Source organism: Rosa chinensis, chromosome 2, assembly GCF_002994745.2.
Source record: "Rosa chinensis cultivar Old Blush chromosome 2, RchiOBHm-V2, whole genome shotgun sequence".
Taxonomy (NCBI): Eukaryota; Viridiplantae; Streptophyta; class Magnoliopsida; order Rosales; family Rosaceae; genus Rosa; species Rosa chinensis.
This window is the reverse complement of record NC_037089.1, coordinates 22,224,116-22,241,595: the sequence shown is the minus strand read 5'-3', so window position 1 is coordinate 22,241,595 and position 17,480 is coordinate 22,224,116. Positions and strand designations below refer to the sequence as shown.

Genomic DNA, 17,480 nt, shown 5'->3' with positions numbered 1-17,480 from the left:
ACATCATTTCTTGCTTTCCAAATCTGCCAACAGAGCAATAACATATATATTTACAAACATGTGATTTTCACTAGAGTTGCACAAGGCCACAAGCTAATCCCTCAACAACATGTATAGCTCAAATTTTCATGCAATGTATGCCTCCAACACATGCTAGAAGGTTGTGACATGGAACGGAGGAAGGTTAAAGAACCTCACAATATCTCTGTACTCAAATATCAAGGGTGCCATACATCTTGGGAGTCAATGACCGAACTTAAAAATTGAAATTCTTCACAAGCTAGAATCGAATACATCGTCTGTTAAAAGCGTAAGCCCATACCGTTTGAGTTTAGTTTACTAATAAGATTAATTCACCAATATTATTACAAATTCGGATGGTGTTACATATACTAACCTTATACCCACGTTTTGTTATCAAAAAAATGAAGAACGTTGAAATGAAGGTGAGTATATTACTAATAAGAATTCAATTCTTTCATTATGTTTTTTATTTTTATTTTTTCATAATAACCCTTGCATAATTTTATTTTGAGTTTTTAATTTTTATTTATAAGAGTATTTTGGACACTTCATATTTTGATGAAATTCTTTGACACTAAAAGAGCGCCTCCATTTATGGTAGACTAGTAGTAGATATCTGACTCAGATCTCATATTTAGCTAGGACGGAGATATGGAGTACATTTCTAGGCCTCCCCTCTCTCTGGTGTCGGCTCAAAGCCCGAATGTTGTTTTTCAACTACAAATTGGAAGAGATCGGTGGCGAACCACCCCACAATCGTCTGGTGGCGGCGATATTACGACTGAAGATGGCGAGTTTTTCATGTGGGCCTGTGTCCACCAATCCGGATTGGGCCATATGTATGTTTCCATTGTTTAGTTTTGTTGGGCCTTAGTGTTGGACCCTTAAGTCATGTTACTAGTGCAGCCGCCACCCCTGTGGGATGTACCCACCAGCCCATTCCGATTCCCATTCCCACATTTCAAAAACAAAAACTTACTATAATCGCTCCTTCCTTTTTCCGGACGCTTTTACAAAGCGAACCATAACGGTACACATTATTTCCAACGGTAACCAAATTCAAATTCCAATCACATACTCGCTCCCAAAATCTCATACCCCATTTCAATTAATCCCATCTCCTCCTTCTTCTTCTTCAACTAAATCCCAAAAGCACTTCCTTTGCTCCAAGAACCGCTCTTTCCCCCCACACCCTCCCCAAGATTTCATCACTTCCCAATTTCATGGAACAGACCCAATTCGACCCCGCTTTCCAAGATTCCGAGCAGGCTCAACAGCCAAACCCAGATCTCAAAGATTCTTCAATGAATGAGGACGACGAGTCGTTGGTCGATTCGATGCTCTGCGACTCCGGTTCCAGACTAATCCCTACCGGATTTACGAGACCCAACTCCACGTGTAAGTTTCCATCTCTCATTTTCTTGAATTGGATCTGGGTTTTACCTTTTGGATCACCCCAGTAAATATTAGGACTTTTCAGCCCTAATTCAAGTGTAATTTGATTGATTGTAAAAATGGGAAATTTTCTTTTAGCCCTAATTCTTGCTAATCACTTCGTCAATGTATCAAAGGTTTCGACTTTAATAGCAGAATTGCATGTCTTTTATGATTTTAGTTGAAATTTGATGACTGTTAAAATTTTTGTTAATGTGAAAATGGTTGAGGTTTGAGTAGTAAATTTTGAGTTGTTAATTGGGGGTAGTTTAGTGCTGAAGTGTTGATTTATAGATGAAATAGTTGATAAAGTGGTTTTGAATGAAATGGGGAGTCTAATTCTGGTGGATGTTGCAGCAGGTGAATATGTGATGTTTGTGAATGCTGGGACTGAGGATTTGTATGAATCAGACTCTGGTGTGACATTTCTGGGTGACAGTTATTTTGTGGGAGGGAATGTTTTAAGAACCAATGAACAGATAAGTGATGGTGGGGATTATCCATACATCTATCAATCGGCACGAGTAGGGAATTTCTGCTACCGCTTCAATTATCTACCTCCTGGGGACTACTATATCGATATTCATTTCACAGAAATCATTAACACGAATGGGCCTAAAGGAATGAGGGTGTTTAATGTGTTCATCCAGGAAGAGAAGGCAAGTCATTTAAGTGAAAAATCCTTGTTTTTGGATGAAACTAGTGAAACTAGGGACTGACACTTGTCTTGTTTTTTTCGGCAGGTCCTATCAGACTTTGATATCTTTGCTATTGTTGGGGCCAATAAGCCCTTGCAATTGGTGGATTCAAGGGTCTCAGTGAAGGAGGATGGAGTAGTTGTCATAAGATTCGAAGGGGTTATTGGAAGCCCACTAGTTAGTGGTATTGGCATCAGGAGACCACCAAGTGATTCAGGTACTCTTGTACATTTCATTTGCATGAATGGTTTTTTTTTTTTTTTTTTAGGGGGCATTTGAGTATATTTATATCAGAATTTTGAGCCTAGTGTCGGCATATGTTTGATTGCAGTTCCAGGAAAGATTGTTGAACATCTAAAATGTAACCACTGTGATGCTGAAATAGAAGTGTCTTCAGCTCAGGTTAGGCACATTTTACATATAGGTTAAAGACTTTACAACTTTAAAGCTTAATGTTGTTCCTTATTTGGCAACTTAAAAACTTTGGGTTTACAGAAGAAACTAATGCAAAAGAAGTCTACTGCTAAATATGAGAAGAAGATACAAGAGCTTAATACTAGATGTGAGCTTAAGGCAAAAGAATGTTATGAAGCATGGATGTCGTTGACCGTAGCAAATGAACAGCTGGACAAGGTCAGGATGGAACTTGACAACACAGCATTCAAAAATCTATCTCAAGGTATGTTTATGCAAGCTTCCACTTTTTATAGATAGGGTGTTTCTGGTGTCCTCCAGATCAAATCAATTGGGAATCTTTTAGCCAGCCTATTGGACGATTGTGAAAATTTAACATTACTTGTTAGGTTTAGTGATTAGCTACGTGGATACTACTGCATTCAGACTCAAGAGACGACAAATATTTTAGCTGTTCGCCCATTTTTATGGTCGTGTGAAGAGCTGAACCAACTATATTTTGCCACAAAATGAAAGAATAGAGCCATAAAAGATTGTAATTTTCATCAAATTAGTTGAACATTAGATGAAAGAGTAAAAACCATAGGGGCAGTCTTTGAATTAATACCAGAAACCATTTTAAACTGAACAAATGTCAACATTAAAACATGGATTTCACACTTATTATTGGACTTTCTAACATTTTTTCGTTTTCTCATTAGATCAAGCCATGCAGAAACAAGCTGAAGATATAAGGAATCTTTCTAGCAGGTACGAGCATGACAAGAAATACTGGGCAGCAGCAGTCAATGATTTGCAATTGAAAATCAAGGTATTGTATTGGACATTAATCAAGGCATTAACTTATAATTTATCCTTCGATTATTATTCTTACAACAGATTTCTGTTTCTTATGCAGCTGATGCAAAAGGAGCATCTGCTTCTTTCTCGTGAAGCACATGAATGTGCTGATTCAATTCCTGAATTGAACAACATGATTTCTGCAGTTCAAGGATTAGGTATGTTAGAATTACACTTAATTGTTTTTTCTTTTATTTGGTTTGTAAAGTTAGATGCAAATTGAGTTCTGGTTATTGTATGGACTCACATAATGTTTGTACAGTTGCGGAGTGTGAAGAGCTTAAAGTGAAGTACAATGAAGAGCAAGCTAAAAGAAAGAAGCTCTTTAATGAGGTTCAGGAGGCCAAAGGTATGTGTCCTTTTCTGCTTAGTAGTGCAGTGTTTAGCACAATTATTTTGACTAGTTTAAATAAAGAATTTTGTGCTTAAAAACCAGGGAATATCAGGGTTTTTTGCCGCTGCCGCCCGTTAAGTAAAGAGGAGATAACAGCTGGGTGTAAAGCAGTTGTAGACTTCGAGGCAGCAAAGGATGGATGTCTTGCCTTCCTAACAGGTGGCTCCACTAAAAAGTCGTTCAAATTCGATCGAGTTTACTCACCAAAAGATGATCAAGGTATTTCTATAATGTGTGGATATATATCATTGCCACCTTAACAGCATTTACATTGGTGAAGTCTATATAGAGCTAGAGTTTTACTTTTGTCTATATGTGTGGATATATATCATTGCCACCTTAACAGCATTTATGTTGGTGAAGTCTGTACTGAGCCAGAGTTTTTCCTTTTATCTTGGCAGCTGATGTCTTTGTGGATGCTTCTCCAATGGTGATTTCAGTTCTAGACGGTTACAATGTTTGCATCTTTGCTTATGGGCAAACAGGGACAGGAAAGACATTCACAATGGAGGGCACTGAGAAGAATAGGGGAGTCAATTATAGGACGCTTGAGCAGTTGTTTGAAATTGCAAACAAAAGAAAGGAAACTTTTACATACAGCATATCCGTTAGCGTACTTGAAGTCTACAATGAGCAAATTAGGGACTTGTTAGATACTTCACCACAGTCATCAAAGAAGTAAGATAAAATTGCTTAAAGGCAAAAAGATAATCAACTATGTGTTTTCTGTTTCACCTAGCAACATAAGGTTACAAAACTCTTCATGTATGCCAGGTTGGAGATAAAACAGGCTCCTGAAGGGTATCATCATGTTCCAGGCATAGTAGAAGCCAAAGTTGAAAGTATTAAGGAAGTGTGGAGGGTACTGCAAGCTGGAAGCCATGCTAGAGCTGTAGGAAGTAATAATGTTAATGAGCATAGCAGTCGTTCTCATTGGTACTGCACCCTTTTGATGTCTATAAATTCCTTTTTAGTATATGAGTTTTCTCCTTTCCATTTTCCATGTTCTTATTATTACCACCATAGTAAATGTTTTACTCATTTTATCAGCTTGCTTTGCATAATGGTGAAAGCGAAGAACGTGATAAATGGGGAGTGCACCAAAAGCAAGCTGTGGTTAGTGGATTTGGCTGGCAGTGAAAGGCTTGCAAAAACTGATGTACAAGGAGAACGATTAAAGGAAGCTCAAAATATCAACAGATCCCTTTCAGCTCTCGGAGATGTGATATCTGCTCTTGCAAATAAAAGTGGTCACATTCCATACAGGTCCACTATCTGTTCTACGAACTTAGCTCATTCCTCCACCAATATTCAGATTCTGTTTTTTCTTTTTGTAACCGTGCCTGCTGCTTGGTTTCAGGAACTCTAAGTTGACACATTTACTTCAAGATTCATTAGGTAAAATAAAGTTATCCTCTGTGTCTTGTTTTCTTTGTTCAAGGGTAAATATTGAGGGCTTGGATTAGTTAGTTGTTATCTACTAGCTCAATTAGATCAATAATAATAATCATCTAACTTGGCTCTAAAGGAAGCTTAAACTCTGCTACTTTGTTTTCTTTTCTTTTCTGCGACCTCTTTTATGAGATTGTTCTGTGCATCTGTTGCAGGAGGTGACTCTAAAACTTTAATGTTTGTGCAAATAAGCCCTTCAGACCAAGATTTGGGTGAGACTATGAGTTCTTTAAACTTTGCAACACGGGTTCGAGGAATTGAGTTGGGTCCTGTCAGGAAGCAAGTTGATACAAGCGAGCTCCAGAAAACAAAACTCATGGTTGGTAATAACATTTTCAGTTCAGTCTTTATTTTGTTATTACATTTACACTACTTATTTTTTCTTATTAAGCATTTTTACTTTCATTTAAACAGCTTGAAAGAGCTAGGCAGGAAGCAAGATCCAAAGATGAATCTCTAAGGAAGCTAGAAGAGAGCTTTCAAAACATGGAGAGCAAGAACAAAGGAAAAGACCAAATTTACAAAAATCAACAAGAAAAGATTAAAGATCTTGAAGGGAAGCTTGAGTTGAAGACAGCCTTGCATAGCCAGTTAGAGAAGCAAGTTTCACAACTTTCCGATAGATTAAGGGGGAAAGAAGAAACTTGCAGCTGTCTCAAACAAAAGGTTGCTCTCTACCTGAAATATTTTGAATTCTATGTTTTTTTTTTTTTTTTTACTAATGCTGACAGGAACTCCATCTTATGAAGGTTGAACAGTTGGAGGCTGATCTAAGACAACAACAAAAGTCAGAGTCAGAATCTGCAAATTTGCGACAAAAGGTTACCGTGCCAAACTTAGACCCATTGGTTTTTTCCATTTTCAACTTTCTTTTACAAGCCTAAGATACTTTTTATTTGTTTTTAGAACTTTCAAAAGCTAAGAGGTTAACTATTATTCTATATACTTTTATTAAGCAGATTAAGGATCTTGAAAGCAAGCTAAAGGAGCAAATGCAAGAATCTGAGTTCATTTCTACCACTTTACATAATAAGGTTGTTAAAGAGAAGAGGCATCTCGTGTACATGTAAATAGTTGTGTTTTGATAATAAATTCTGAGGTATATTATCAAAAAAAATAATAATAATAAATAAATAAATAAATTCTGAGGTATATTATTTAATCTTCATTTTATGTAGGTGAAGGAACTGGAGATAAAATTGAAAGAGGAAGAACGAAAATCAGACCCTTCCACACTTCACCAGAAGGTACCAGTATTTCGTTTCTGTTCGTATTTCCATTGGTGAAAGCTACTTGGTCCAAAAATTCTAAACGAAATCATACAATAGTCATCTAATTTCCTTGTGGACAAAACTTCTTTGTTCTTTTAATTACAAAAGAGTCTTCTTTGAATGATTTTTGCTATGCAAAATTCATCACCATCCTTGGCTGGTGTTTTGGATTTCCAAATTGTGAACTTGGTCCAAATATTCTAAATGAAATCATACGATAGTCATCTACTATTGGTTGGTTTCATAATTTCTCCTTGTGGACAAAACTTCTTTGTTCTTTTTATTGCAAAAGAGTCTTCTTTGAATGGTTTTTTCTATGCAAAATTCATCAGCATCCTTGGCTGGTGTTTAGGATTTCCAAATTGTGATTATCATTGAACTTCCACATTTGGTCTGATACTCAACTCTATTTTCATGACGTATTTGACTCTATCAAACAAAAACATTGTGTGAATCACTTGTCCTTTTGGCTCCTTCCTTTTCTATTAAGGTATACTAAAACGCACATCTTCTTTCTACAAATTCTATATCTGAGGGAGCAAGAGCTAATATTTATTTGACATGTCATAGATTGAGGAACTTGAAGATAAGTTGAGGGAGCAAGAGAAACAGTTACTTGAAGACAAGTTCAGGGTGGTGCAAGAGAAGCAGTTACTTGAAGACAAGTTGAGGGAGCAAGAGAAGCAGCTACTTGAAGACAAGTTGAGGGAGCAAGAGAAGCAGTTACTTGAAGACAAGTTGAGGGGGCAAGAGAACCAGTTGCAGTGTACTCAACTTTTTGCTGATGTAGTAAGGGTGACTCCTCATGAAGGAAAGACTCGCATAAGAGATGAAATAACGAATGATGTTGATCCTTCTATCTTAAGGGCTTCAAATTCACTAAACCGCCGGATGAGTCAAGGGTCCACATTACTAAGAGGACACGATTCTCTCCATGAGAAAAGAAGGAAAAGAGAGTTTAAAAGTGGTGAGACGGAGAACTTCCACAGGCTGTCGACTTCTTTATATGACAACAAATCTAGGAAATCTGATCCTCCTAAGATTGCAAGAATCACAAGACCATCAAAGCCAACTGCTACTCAAGGTCCCTTGATTCACAAAAGGATTAACAGAGATCAGGTTCAAGTCAAGGAGAGGGATAATAAGAAGAAAATCTGGTCATGATATATAGTGTGCTGCACATTTCCTTTTTATTAATATGTAGTTACGCATGCACAAATATAGTACCTTGTGCATTCTGTTTTCAAAATGTATTCTTATATATTGTGCTACCAGAAATTCATTCATTGCTTATGAAATTACTTCAGTTCTTAATCGATGCTTTTCATCCTAACTTTTGTTATTGGATTTCTTTAGTTTTGTTGCCACAATCAACACTGCTCAAGGAAACCAGATACCTTACTACATACAGCAAGACGCTAATAATTAAAAACTCGAAAACTTGCTCAACTTGCTATTGTAAGTGTAAAAACAGACATTGGTACAATGACTACAGTCCATCTTAGTGTGTTATGAAGGATTTAGAATTCCCTGGGAGACAAGATACAATGTAGAGTTAACATCTTGGTTTAGGCTTAAGTTCAATAATTTAAGTGGCTTGCGGCTTTTGTTGCTAACTTGCAACCGCTTTGGGGGGGCAGGCTAAAACCCAGTTTGTCAGCTACAAGCCTATGTGTAGTGGTGAAGCAGAGCAGCTCTTAAATTGGATTGAATTTGAGCCACCGGCTATGTACTGTCATTTTCTGCTTAGCCAACCTGAGTGATGGGATTGATTAGCAACATGCATTCATACTGTACCTGCTACTCGTATTTGTGAATAGTATTGAAATTAATAACGAAGTTCGTACTGTAAGAGTTCAGTTGCTTTCAACTTATTGACGGAGTTTAAAGTTTTTTACTGCACATGATACAATAATGCATGACGAAATTAAACATGGAAGAGTACTAGCTGTAGTACTGCCTGTCTCCTATGGTATATCTATAAAGATCAATTATTCATAATTTCATATCCCCCACTTCTATTCTCAACTTTGCAATTTTATGTGGCATTGATACAGCAGGGACATTATGATTTTTACTCTCTGAAGGATGAAGGGTGAAGAAGCCCTAATGTGATCTTTAATTTGGAAGAAATTTGTAAGACATATCTTGTTAGGATAATTCATCAATTATCTTGCTTTATTTGGTCTTTTTGAAGCAATTTGTCGAATATATTACCTTCATCTTGTCCAGACCATTCATTGACTATTTTGCTTTGGTCTCCATGCATGCCATGCCATTCACTCCTTGTACAACTTTACCTCATGTACTCTCTCATGTTGAATCTTAATTTACTTCAACTAAAGCGCACTCTTTCAAGCATTTTAATAAACATTACATAATTATATGGAGTTGTTAAATATGTTAAACATATATAATTTGAATCAGAACTATATGTAGGTATACACTGTAAATCCAACTTTGCTTTAGAACCAGCTTGGATTCGGCCAGTTCGGCTAGCTACAGTCTGGCTAAGAACTGCTGAAATTCCAAGTTTGAATCTCCATTGAAAAAAAAAAATCAAAAAAGAACTTCATAGGTCTCCTTCTTCTAATTCTTGTTACGTATTGTGGCCTATATATATGAGGTCCCAAAATACAGCGTATCATTCCATGTGGTTTGAGAAAATTAATGTTGGGTCTAAATTATTGTACGTCCATGCACAGAGTGAATTGCTACAGGTATGTGATGTTTTATTTTATTTTCAGAAAAAGGAATTATTCCATTCTCTCAAGTAAAAGATAACCTTAGGATATGAACACTATCCAAAACGATAAACTAATCGACCAAACAATGAATGCAACCTCGCAGTCTCAAAGAAACGTATATATAGACCTTTATTGTTCAATGTGTTCTATTATGTTAAAGAATATTGAAATACTGAGCTCTTAGAAGAACTTGACCCTGAAAGCGTTATATCACCGAATATCAATTTTTAACTACATCAATACACATTTGGAATGAAACGATACAAGATAGACTAACATAGACCATCATATGCAATTTGCTTTGGAACAATGCAGTCAAAGCTAGCCGTACAAATTCTTTTTTGTGTGTGAAGTGGGAATTACTGATCGTAACGAACCTGTCTTGTGGAAGAAGCCACATGAAATGATGAGGGTGGCTTGGGTGAGCTACAGATATAGAGGAGTGTTGTTTTCTGAAACCCGAAAACTGCCAAAGAGGGTGACGATGTTGAAGGCGATTTTCTCGTTTTAAAAGGGGAGGTGGTCACTGACTCGATCAGTATCCATCTCCATTGTCCGCAGAGACACTAGACAACAAAGATTTCTTGCTGATCGAGAGGAGAACGTTACATATAGATTGTTTTGAATGATGACGTGTTTGATTTTCTTCATTGCCATGTACAATATCCGTAAGAGTTTTGCTTCTATGAGTCTCCTTTCTTAGTTCACATTATAGAACCCTAGCTAGCTAGCCGTTACACTTGAAATTGAAATAAATAAGACCCATGCGCATATGGGTCTTATTTATTGGTGCTAAAGCAAACCCATTTCCTATCTGATTTGATACAAGAATTTTGGTCGTCGATCAGCTCGGTCCAACAAATAATCAAAGATAGGCATATAGAGTAGGGGTGATGAGATTAGAGGAACCAATTTTACTAGTTAGTCCGAAATTATATTTGAAACATTATGTTTGCATAACATTATGTGAATCATGCAGTACGTTTTGTCCTCCTAGTTTTTTTTTTTTTAGCGCAAACCGCGCATGTCGAGCTGATGAGGTTTTCTGAGACTAAAACCAACAACCACAACGACACATACACCGGCCAGTTACTGAAATTCAAGTCATCAAGAATCCGTTCGGGCGAATTGCTGTTAGGACTAGGTGCTGAAAAATTAGTGTTAATTACTAATTAGGGCTAAATACTGTTTAGTCTCTAAACTTTTGCTGAAAAAACACTTCAGTCCCTCGCCTTTTAATTTGATATGTTTACTCCCTGTTCTTTCAGTTTTACACCTAATAGGTCCATTCCGTTAGACTCCGTTAAATAGTACCTTTAACTCCCTATTTTAAGAATAAAATTACTATTATAGCCCTGACTTTCTCTTTCTTTAATTTTTTTAATTGTTTTTATTCTTCTCTCTTATTTTTTTTCTTGTGATTCGCACCAATAAAATTACTAATTTTTTAATTATTTTTATTCTTCTCTTTTATTTTTGCTTTCTTTAATTTTTTTGTTACTTTTCTGTTTTATTTTTTTTTTCATTTGCACCAATAAATTACAAATTTTTTTAATTGTTTTTATTCTTCTCTTTATTTTTTTTATTCTTCTTTTTTAAGGATAAAAATTACTATTATATTCCACCCCTTGTTTCTTCTGTTATGACTAATTTTATTGGGTATTTGGGTGAGCCAGAGAAGACTAAAAATAATCATAACCAATAGGTCCATTTCATTATACTCCATTAAATTGTGCCGTTAGCTCTCCATTTTAAGGATAAAATTATTATTATAGCCCTGACTTTCTTTTTCTTTAATCATTTTAAATGGTTTTTATTCTTCTCTTTTATTTTTTTTCTTCTGATTCACACCAATCTCTTTATAAAGGTCGTACTAAAAATTATGACTATTTTTTTCTTCTCCGGCTCACCTAAACACCCAATAAAATTAGTCATAACAAAAGAAATAAGGGAGGGAATATATTAGTAATTTTTATCCTTAAAAGAGAAGGAAAAATAAAAGAGAAGAATAAAAAAAATTAAAAAAATTAAAGAGAAGAACAAAAATAATTAAAAAATTAGTAATTTTATTAGTGTGAATTAGAAGAAAAGAATAAAAAAGAAGAATAAAAACAATTTAAAAAATTTAGTAATTTTATTGGTGCGAACTAGAAGAAAAAAAATATAAGAGAAGAATAAAAAAATAAAAAAAATTAAAGAAACCAAAAACAAAAGAGAAGAATAAAAACAATTAAAAAAATTAGTAATTTGTTAGTGCGAATCAGAAAAAAAAATAAAAGAAAAGAATAAAAATAATTAAAAAAAATTAAAGAAAGAGAAAGTCAAGGCTATAATAGTAATTTTATTCTTAAAATAGGAAATTAACGGCACAATTTAACGGAGTCTAACGGAATGGATCTATTGGGTGAAAAACTGAAAGAACAGGAAGTAAACATGTCAAATTAAAAGGCGAGGGATTGAAGTTTTTTTTTCAGCAAAAATTCAATGACTAAATAGTATTTAGCCATTCTAATTAATAACAGAAATTCGTTATTTAATACTAATTTTTCAGCACTTAATCCTAACAGTTGCTGCGTTGGACCTTGAGACTATGGTTAGGAGACATTTGTCCCATGTCGGTAGAATATATAATACGTGCATTGCTACTGAAATTAAGAAACGTTTTGTACAAATTCAAAGGATTAGGCGAGAGACAAAAGAGGAAGGTACTTGGTCTTCATTCCCCAGTCAAAAAGTTAACCACCATCAAGCCTAAAAGAGGTAAACTTTTGTGATCTATGTAATCATGATGCTAATATATTTTACCCCTTAGAAATAACGTGCGCGCGGTTGAATAAAGAAGAAGAAAATGGGTCTATCTACTATCTAGCTGGCTAGGGTTTACTTATTATAATAATAAGCATGACCTTCGTGCTCGATCATCTTTATTTGTATATATGGCTGATTTGATAGATGGTTCACAGGCTAATTAAGTGGATGGTAGGGGCATGGCTGGGCGAGTAGGATAAAGTTCTTGAGGATGAAGAGCATCAAAGAGTAATTTTTGGAAGAGCATGGGATGGTTCCTCATCAACAAGTAGTCATGAGCTTCTTGCAGCTTAGCTTAGCTTATGAGCTAGGTTGTAAAATAACAGTTGAAACAATGACATATATATATATATATACACACACACGGCATCTATATATAACGCACCATCTCGATCAGTCGATGGAAACAAAAGGTTGTCTCAGTCCTTCACGTTAATCACGCAACTTCATGTCTTCCGTTTCTGAGCCACAACACTCATCTATCCTTTGTTTGTCTCCCTAAAGCCAAATAAATTAAGACTTGAACAATACACTATAAGAGGATAGATCCTGATTGATTGATGAACAATCCTTCTTCCAAAAAGAGAATAATAACATAATGTTTTGTGTAATTTTTGTCGGACACTGTTTTTTTTACAATATATTGTTAGTTTGATAAACATTATTGGTTCTTACTTTAATTATTCGTGCTTAAATTTTTTCGGATAATATTTTTCCAACAAATATTCGTTGATAAATCCTTTCTAGTATGCAGTTCAATGATCATAAGGATTTATTTATTTTATTCCTGTGCAATATTGATTCTTCTTGTGAAGAATCAACTAAATCAAAAATAGTGTACGCTATTTGATTTCAGCTTTAATAATGAACAGATTTCCATATAAATTTAGACAGAATTTTACAAAAATAACATCTTTGAATGTGAAAAATTAATTATTTTGATTATTGAAAGGAGGTTCTAAAATCACTTTGGTGGACGTCTGCCTCATGGTGAAATATGGGCCCTAGTGAAATATACAACAACATCATTTGAACGACTCTTTGCATTTTGGCCTATATCCGCATTGCGAAAATCAACTGTTAGTGCAAACCCCATCTATTCATTCATAAACTTATACCGAGCTACAAACATTCTGAATTTTCAAATGTTATATCTATTATTTGATCGGATCTAATAACTAAAAAATCTTAAAACATAACGATTAATAAACTCTCTCAATGTATGATACTCTAGAATCATGATAGAAACACACACACACATATATTATTGCTAAGCTTTTGAAGCTGTTTATAGCTTTATTGAACGCATGTGTGTAGATAAGTGAGAGACGATGTATATGAAAAAGTAGCAACAACATGCATGTTTATAAAGATGGGGGACCTATATAACATGTCAGGCAAAGGAAGTTGGTGGTGTCGACTCAACTCATGCAAAGCCCTATATGTATTCAGTTCTACAGAATCCTATGGAATGTTGCCTAGAGCTTCCACAACATAGTGGCTAAGAACCAAAAGTTGGCAATTTCTTACCCAAGAGATAAATTTATAGCTCCTCGATTTCTTCATAAATACGTAGCTACCCCAAAGAGAAGGTAAGAAGACAAAGAGCACATCCATTACAGTCGTTCACTGTAGTACAAGCAATGACGTCGAAGTAGCTGTATAACTGTACGTATTTGATCAAAGCGAGATTGAGTTTTGGTTGATGGAAAGAGACTATAGCCCTTAAATCTAATAAATAGTTTTCGCAGAAATAGGTAGGTTAAGTGGAGAATAAAGTTAGAGCAATGCAGCAATTAATGGAAAGAAGCCAGTAAAAGCTAGTTTCATTAGTTTCTTCTCTCTCATCAGTAGCAGAATCACAATGAGAGAGAGAGATGCTTTGCTGATCAGTACTCGTACGCAGCAGTAGCAATTAGTAGCAATGAGCAAGAAGAAGAAAGAGGGCTCACTCCCCAAGACTCTAAAAGGCTAAACACATCGATCCACAACGTTTTTTTGCTACACCGCTCTCTCTCTCCTTCTCTCTCTCTCTCTCTCTCTCTCTCTCTCTCTCTCTTCTCATTGATTCAACTGTTGACAGACTTTCATTCAATACAAGTATACAACTTTCAAACCATCACTTTTTCAGACAGCACCAAAATCACACCACACTGTCACTAATTATTATCAAAGGGGGAGAGGAACTGACAGCTAGGCAAGGCTAGCCTAGCTCTACATTGCAGGGCTAGTTAAGCTGCTACTGTCTCTAGTTTGGTGTCTGTTTAGATTGACATTGATTCAGTGGCTGATGAGGCTCAGTTCCTTAAAAGAGACACACTTCTAAGCTTACAGGATAGTGAGAGTTTTGGATATATACACAAACTGACTCAACATAGAACAAATCAAAGATTTAATTCCAAAAAAAAAATCACAGATCCCAAAGGGAGATTTGAGAAAATGGTTTAGAAAGGGAGATACCTGGCCTTAATAAAAAGTAGTGAAATGAATTTCAATGCTGGCTAGAGCAGTGTTAATTTAAGTACTGAGCATCATTGCCATTTGGCAGTTGCCTAACAACACAAACAATTAATATTCCAATCCAACTTGGGTAACCCACAAAGTTTAATAATCAGATGTTCATCAACCATGCATATAAACATGAATTAAGGGGAAAAGTAGTAAGACTAATTTCTTCTTTTGCATTGTTAAGAGACTAGTCAATTAGCTTTTACACTTTCATATCAACACAAGAAAAAACCAAAACACAAATTAACATATGCCAAAATGGGTATCTTTCTCAGATAATATTTCAAAACCAATAATATAATTTCCCCATTTTCTTCTTCATGATCATGATCATGCTTTTTAAAATTGTGTTTAGCTACCTCTCTTGATGCTTAGTCCTCTAGGGCAAGGCATTGTATTGCTGCAAATCACCCCACGCTTGAACAACTCCATGAGTATTCCAGTTACCCGCATTGTTCTCGTTTCCTCCTCCGTTGCCGCCACTGTTGGTCGGAGTAGGTGTCACCGGCGGTGGCGGTGCGTAAGAGTTCCCAAAGAACCACTCCGTCGCAGCCGTATCTCCTCCTCCAGTAGACTCTTTCGGTTTCGAAATCTCCAGATTCTGAAACAAAATAGGCGCTGTCTGATTTTTCTCGAGATCATTCATCTGCATATCTTTATGAGACGGCTGTGTCTGACTATCACCGGCGATAGTAGTACCAAACAACATGGACAGCCTCTGCTGCTGTAATTTCCAGTGAAGGTCTTGGTTGATAGAACTAAGGGACTCAATAGAAGAAGCAAGACTGCTATGAACACTCATGGAACTGTTCATGTTGTTCTGTTGAAACCCAACCCCGCCGCCGCTTCCACTGCCTAAAGTGAGAGGATAATTAAAACCCATAAAGGAACTATTCCCGGAAGCACCACCTGAGGGATCAAGAGTCAGGCCAGAAGTAACCGAAACGTCACCGTATGGAGAGAACTGGCTGTTGTTGTTATTGTAAAGGGCGGTTACAACTGCTGAAGAAGAAGAAGGGTGGTGGTTGAGTCTAGGCAAGGAGAGGCCGCCGAGCTGGAAATCCATGGCGGGGGAAATGCCGTGAAAGAACTTGAGACCCATGTGGTCAGAGGCCGAGTCGCCGGAGTCTTTGGAGTCGAGGCTGCAGGAGAGTCGGGAAGATGACGACCTTACTCTCTTGTTTTTCCGGCAGCCGCCGCCGATGGGGACGTTGCGTAACGCTCCGCCTTTGGTCCAGTAACGCCTGCAGGTCTTACAGAAGTGTCTGGGCTGCGTCAGGCTGTAGTTGTTGTAGTAGCAGAACTTTGTGTTTGGGGAATCACATCTCGGACACTTGAGGGCTTGCTCCGGCGGGGCCTTGGACGATGTCGTTTTGCGGCTGTTGCCTGATCCTCCTCCTCCTTGTTGGGTGTCGTCTGCCGGCTTTTTCGCCGGCGTGTTGTCGGAGGACATCATTGGGGTGCAATCAAAATGGGGTTGTGGTGGGGGTGTAAAGCAAACCTGGAGGTGAAGAAGGAGAAAAGTGAGAGAAATTAATTAGCTCGAGTTTCCTTTTGCAGAGGCAAAGATATGATAGTGAAATTCAATGGCTTCATGCATGGTGTTGATGGGTGCCTGTGATCTTCATCAAAGAGGGGAAATTGAAAGCTGGGACTTTTAATTAATTAGAGAAAGGAAATATGAATGTAATTAAAAGGTTGGTTTAGAAGTGAGATATGAGAATATGGGATATGATAAAGCTAGCTAGCTAGCTAAACATATATATGAGAGTAAGCATGAGAGAGAGAAGAGACAGCGATGTCACCAGAAAGAAGAAGTCGGTTTCTCTGTATTTATATGGTGGGTGTGGAGAGAGCTAGAGGGCAGAGAGAGAGTGAGTAGAGACAAGAGGGAACTAGATGATCTGAAAACGATCAGCGGCTGGCAGAATAAAGGGAGCCACAACAAGAAGAAGAAGAAAACAATCGGATAGAATTAGTTCTTATATGGTTGGAGATGGAAAATGTGATGAGGTATGTATTGATTTATATATATATAAAACATAGCAAAGTGACCCATCACTGAAAAAAATCAAAATCGTTAAAATTAATGTAACACAAGCTATAGGTGATGAAATCTCTTTTTGATGGTACAATAAGTGATGTAACTAGGTTGTTAGCTTGATATACAACGAGTGTAATAATATTTTCAATAATATTTAATAAATTTCTGGAAAATTAACATTTAGATTGTTTTAGACAAAAAAGAAAAGTACATTTAGAGTTTCGATTTCTGCTATTAACTTATATGATAAAATTATAAGAAAAGAAAGAAAATGAAAAGGGCCTTGGTAACTTGATATATGGATGTGATAGATTGTGTACAAAATGAAAGATGATGATACATGAATGTGTGAGCAATAGTACACTGATGCATGAAATGAAAGGCTAGCTTGGATATATGTGACATGATAGAATATAGGCTATAAGTGAAAGCTAGAGCATGGCAGCAATGACAGACACACAGACAGGACAGGGCACAGTGAGAGAGGAAGAGGAAGAGAGTAACTAGCTAGTACCGGGCATCGAGTATTGTATTAGGGATTTAGGGGCGGGAGGGGTGAAGACGTTGAGTCAGTGAGTGAGGCAACAGTTACAGTAACAGTACTGGGAGTCTGTCACTGCCACTCACAACAAGCTTTGTCTCTTTCTTCCCATGTAATGTCCCTTTTGAAACCCAATATAGACCTCACTTTACAGCCAAACCCAATATTTCCTTTTGCTCTCTCTAAGCAATTAGTTAATTAGCTTTTTCCTCCATAATTATCTACTCGCTTGTACCAAACTTAGCAAAAATAAAGGGTCCCCAACTGGGTATATAGGCTTCAATTATGCTACTAATTAGCCAATT

At 36.5% G+C, this 17,480-nt stretch overlaps 2 protein-coding genes across 4 annotated transcripts; one reads left to right on the top strand and one right to left on the bottom strand.

Annotated features, from left to right (window-relative positions):
* The first annotated feature begins 1,056 nt into the window (after positions 1–1,056).
* Positions 1,057–7,847, top strand: LOC112188295 (kinesin-like protein KIN-14R). 3 transcript variants are annotated; one of them, XR_005805649.1, is made up of 19 exons: positions 1,057–1,422; positions 1,816–2,117; positions 2,202–2,373; positions 2,488–2,558; positions 2,652–2,835; positions 3,272–3,381; positions 3,469–3,568; positions 3,673–3,759; positions 3,847–4,023; positions 4,206–4,482; positions 4,579–4,740; positions 4,855–5,070; positions 5,165–5,202; positions 5,412–5,575; positions 5,671–5,922; positions 6,006–6,077; positions 6,216–6,355; positions 6,435–6,503; positions 7,098–7,170. XR_005805649.1 is itself a non-coding variant. In XM_024327393.2 (19 exons), the coding sequence occupies exons 1-19, from the start codon at positions 1,248–1,250 to the stop codon at positions 7,689–7,691; spliced, it is 3,294 nt and encodes a 1,097-aa protein (XP_024183161.1). In that variant the 5' UTR covers positions 1,058–1,247; the 3' UTR covers positions 7,692–7,847. The 3 variants fall into 3 exon arrangements, 2 of the variants coding, with proteins under 2 accessions (XP_024183161.1, XP_024183160.1); XM_024327393.2 differs by having other exon boundaries at positions 1,058–1,422; positions 1,819–2,117; positions 6,216–6,290; positions 7,098–7,847; XM_024327392.2 differs by having other exon boundaries at positions 1,059–1,422; positions 6,216–6,290; positions 7,098–7,847.
* A 6,834-nt stretch (positions 7,848–14,681) lies between these two features.
* Positions 14,682–16,544, bottom strand: LOC112189562 (dof zinc finger protein DOF5.7). The gene is made up of 2 exons (XM_040514875.1): positions 16,396–16,544; positions 14,682–16,091 (listed from the first exon to the last, which is right to left on the bottom strand). The coding sequence occupies exon 2, from the start codon at positions 16,044–16,046 to the stop codon at positions 14,970–14,972; it is 1,077 nt and encodes a 358-aa protein (XP_040370809.1). The 5' UTR covers positions 16,047–16,091; positions 16,396–16,544; the 3' UTR covers positions 14,682–14,969.
* Positions 16,545–17,480: the final 936 nt, after the last annotated feature.